Source organism: Aegilops tauschii, chromosome 3 (assembly GCF_002575655.3).
Source record: "Aegilops tauschii subsp. strangulata cultivar AL8/78 chromosome 3, Aet v6.0, whole genome shotgun sequence".
NCBI lineage: Eukaryota > Viridiplantae > Streptophyta > Magnoliopsida > Poales > Poaceae > Aegilops > Aegilops tauschii.
Genome location: NC_053037.3, coordinates 404847309 through 404850050, shown reverse-complemented (window position 1 = coordinate 404850050; position 2742 = coordinate 404847309). Strand labels below are relative to the sequence as shown.

General features: G+C 56.5%; 1 protein-coding gene across 1 annotated transcript; it reads right to left on the bottom strand.

Annotated features, from left to right (window-relative positions):
- Positions 1-1078: 1078 nt before the first annotated feature.
- LOC141042981 (uncharacterized) lies at positions 1079-1945 on the bottom strand. The gene is made up of 2 exons (XM_073511896.1): positions 1805-1945; positions 1079-1678 (listed from the first exon to the last, which is right to left on the bottom strand). Exons 1-2 carry the CDS (start codon positions 1943-1945, stop codon positions 1079-1081), a joined length of 741 nt encoding a protein of 246 aa, XP_073367997.1.
- Between the last annotated feature and the right edge of the window lie 797 nt (positions 1946-2742).

Below are 2742 nucleotides of genomic sequence, written 5' to 3'. Positions count from 1 at the left end.
AGGATACCGGCACCTCGGCGGACCCGGGAGCTGCGCGTTCCGGCGAAGGCGATGCTTGATTTTTAACTTAGCAAAAATTTATGTTAGATAGCAGGTCCACCCACCCACTGGGGGTTGACTGGGTGTAATGAACTCTGGCCTTGGGCCTGTTTCTTGATCTAAGATGTATGAGCTGCGTGAATGTTTGCGCCTTTGCTTTTTGTTTTTTCGAGCCGTTTTCTTGCAACTTTCTCCATTTGGGCTTCCCCCTCGCGAATCTGATGGCCGAGGCTCCGGTCCGCGACAAGAGGTTCGGCCTTTGAGAGGAACGTACAATACTTAGGCTTTCAAAATATTGAGCGCGAGCGAAACACCCACTTGGTCGGCTGGCGGCGATCCGGCGGGACCGGGTTGGCGAGTAGTCGGTCGTGCGGTAACTTAAAGTGGCGAGGCCGGGTCGAGCGATCCGTCGGTATGCAGAAACTTCATGGGTGCCTGCGCTTTTGCTTTTCGTCTCTGGGGCCGTTCTTTCGCACTTTCCCCTTTTGGTTTCCCCCTCGCGAGTCTAACGGCCAAGGCTCCGGTCCGTGACAAGGGGTTCGGCCTTGGAGATGAGCGTGCGATATTCAAGCTTTTCAAATGTTGAGCGTGAGCGAAACACCCAATGGGCCGGCTGGCGGCAATCCGGCGGGGCCAGGTTGGCGAGCAGCCGGCTGGGCAGCAATTTTAAAGTGGCGGGACCGGGTTGGGCGACCCATCGGTTCTTGACTTAGCGTTCGCAGCGTACTGGTGCTTTTGGTCTCATGTGCTTGCCAGTCGACAGCCGAAGCCGGGTCTGCGGCTTAGGACAAAACGAGAGGCCGTGGCGATCCAACGCGTTGAGAGCCGCTAAGAAAAACGACGGGTGGCCAAGCCGGCCAACCCCCGAGCCCCCGGGTCGAGCGAGTCGGCTCGGTGGTCGGGTTAGTTTAAGAAAGTAATGCACAAATGTAGGGGACACAAATGGCCTGGTCGCAAAAAGGGTAGCCCCCGAGATTCGTTCGGGGATCCCATAGTTTTCAGATGATTAGAAAAGGCAGCGATACATACGTGCACACGGCTAACTGTAAAACGGGCGGAGGAGCTCTTTATTCCATGGCCGGGTTGTTTCTTCACGGGCGGTGTCCCTCTTGAACTTGTTTGACTTGCGGGCGTCGATGAGGTAGTACGCGTTGCGGTCGCACAAGGCCTTGTTGACGATGAAGGGTCCCTCCCATGGGGAGGACAGCTTGTGTTGGCCGGTCTGCTCTTGGACGAGCCGAAGGACGAGGTCTCCCTCTCGGAAAGCGAGGGGCTTGATCTTCTTGCTGTGGTAATGCATCGGGCCTTGTTGGTAGATGGCTGAGCAGCTGAGCGCTAGGAGATGTGCTTCTTCGAGCAGGTCGACGCCGTCTTCACGGGCTTCCTTGCCTTCGGCTTTCGTGTACATCATGACGCGCGGCGAGTCAAACTCGATGTCGGTCAGGATGACGGCTTCTGCTCCGTAGACGAGGAAGAATGGGGTGAACCCGGTCGACCTGTTTGGCGTGGTGCAGAGAATCCAGAGGACGGCCGGCAACTCGTCAAGCCAACTGCCGGGTGAACGGATGAGCGGCTCGACGAGTCGCGGTTTGATGCAGGATAGGATGAGGTTGTTAGCCCGCTCGACCTGGCCATTGGACTGCGGATGTGCAACGGAAGCCAGGTCGAGGCGGATGCCGGAGACGGAGCAGTACTGCACGAGCGCGCCCTTGGCGAAGTTGGTGCCGTTGTCCGTGATGATGTTGTTTGGCATGCCGTAGCGGACCACGATGTCCTTGACGAATCGGACGGCCGTTGGCCCGTCCAGTTTCTTGATCGGCCTTGCTTCGATCCACTTGGTGAACTTGTCCACCGCCACCAGTAAATGCGTCATGCCACCTCGAGCGGTCTTGAAGGGCCCCACCATGTCGAGTCCCCAGACCGCGAAGGGCCAGGCGATCGGGATGGTCCAGAGTGCCGACGCCGGCTGGTGGTTGTGCTTGCTGAAGCGTTGGCATCCCTCGCACTTGAGGATGAGCGACTCTGCGTCTTCGTGTTGGGGAACATAGTAATTTCAAAAAAATTCCTAAGCACATACAGGATCATGGTGATGCATAGCAACAAGAGGGGAGAGAGTTGTCCACGTACCCTCGTAGACCGAAAGCGGAAGCGTTAGCACAACGCGGTTGATGTAGTCGTACGTCTTCACGATCCGACCGATCAAGTACCGAACATACGGCACCTCCGAGTTCAGCACACGTTCAGCTCGATGACGTCCCTCGAACTCCGATCCAGCCGAGCTTTGAGGGAGAGTTCCGTCAGCACGACGGCGTGGTGACGGTGATGATGATGCTACCGACACAGGGCTTCGCCTAAGCACCGCTACGATATGATCGAGGTGGAATATGGTGGAGGGGGGCACCGCACACGGCTAAGAGATCAAGAGATCAATTGTTGTGTCTAGAGGTGCCCCCCTGCCCCCGTATATAAAGGAGCAAGGGGGGAGAGGCGGCCGGCCAGGGAGATTCACATGATAATCCAAGTACTAGATACTCAAGTTGTCCATAACCAGGGACACGGCTAACCATGATTAGTTTATACACTCTGCAGAGGTTTGCGCACTTTTCCCCACAAGACTTGATCTCCTCCGTTGGGATTCTCGCACTACATGATGTTTGAGAAACGGATGACCGAGACATAGTCTTTCAGAAGCGTTTGCACCTT

Bases quoted from the DNA above. Each gene is read 5' to 3' on its own strand.
- LOC141042981 (XM_073511896.1), bottom strand. From the start codon at position 1,945: ATGGTGGGGCCCTTCAAGACCGCTCGAGGTGGCATGACGCATTTACTG. The intron at 1,679-1,804 runs GTCCGCTACGGC...GCACATCCGCAG, and splicing joins GATTCGTCAAGGACATCGTG to TCCAATGGCCAGGTCGAGCG.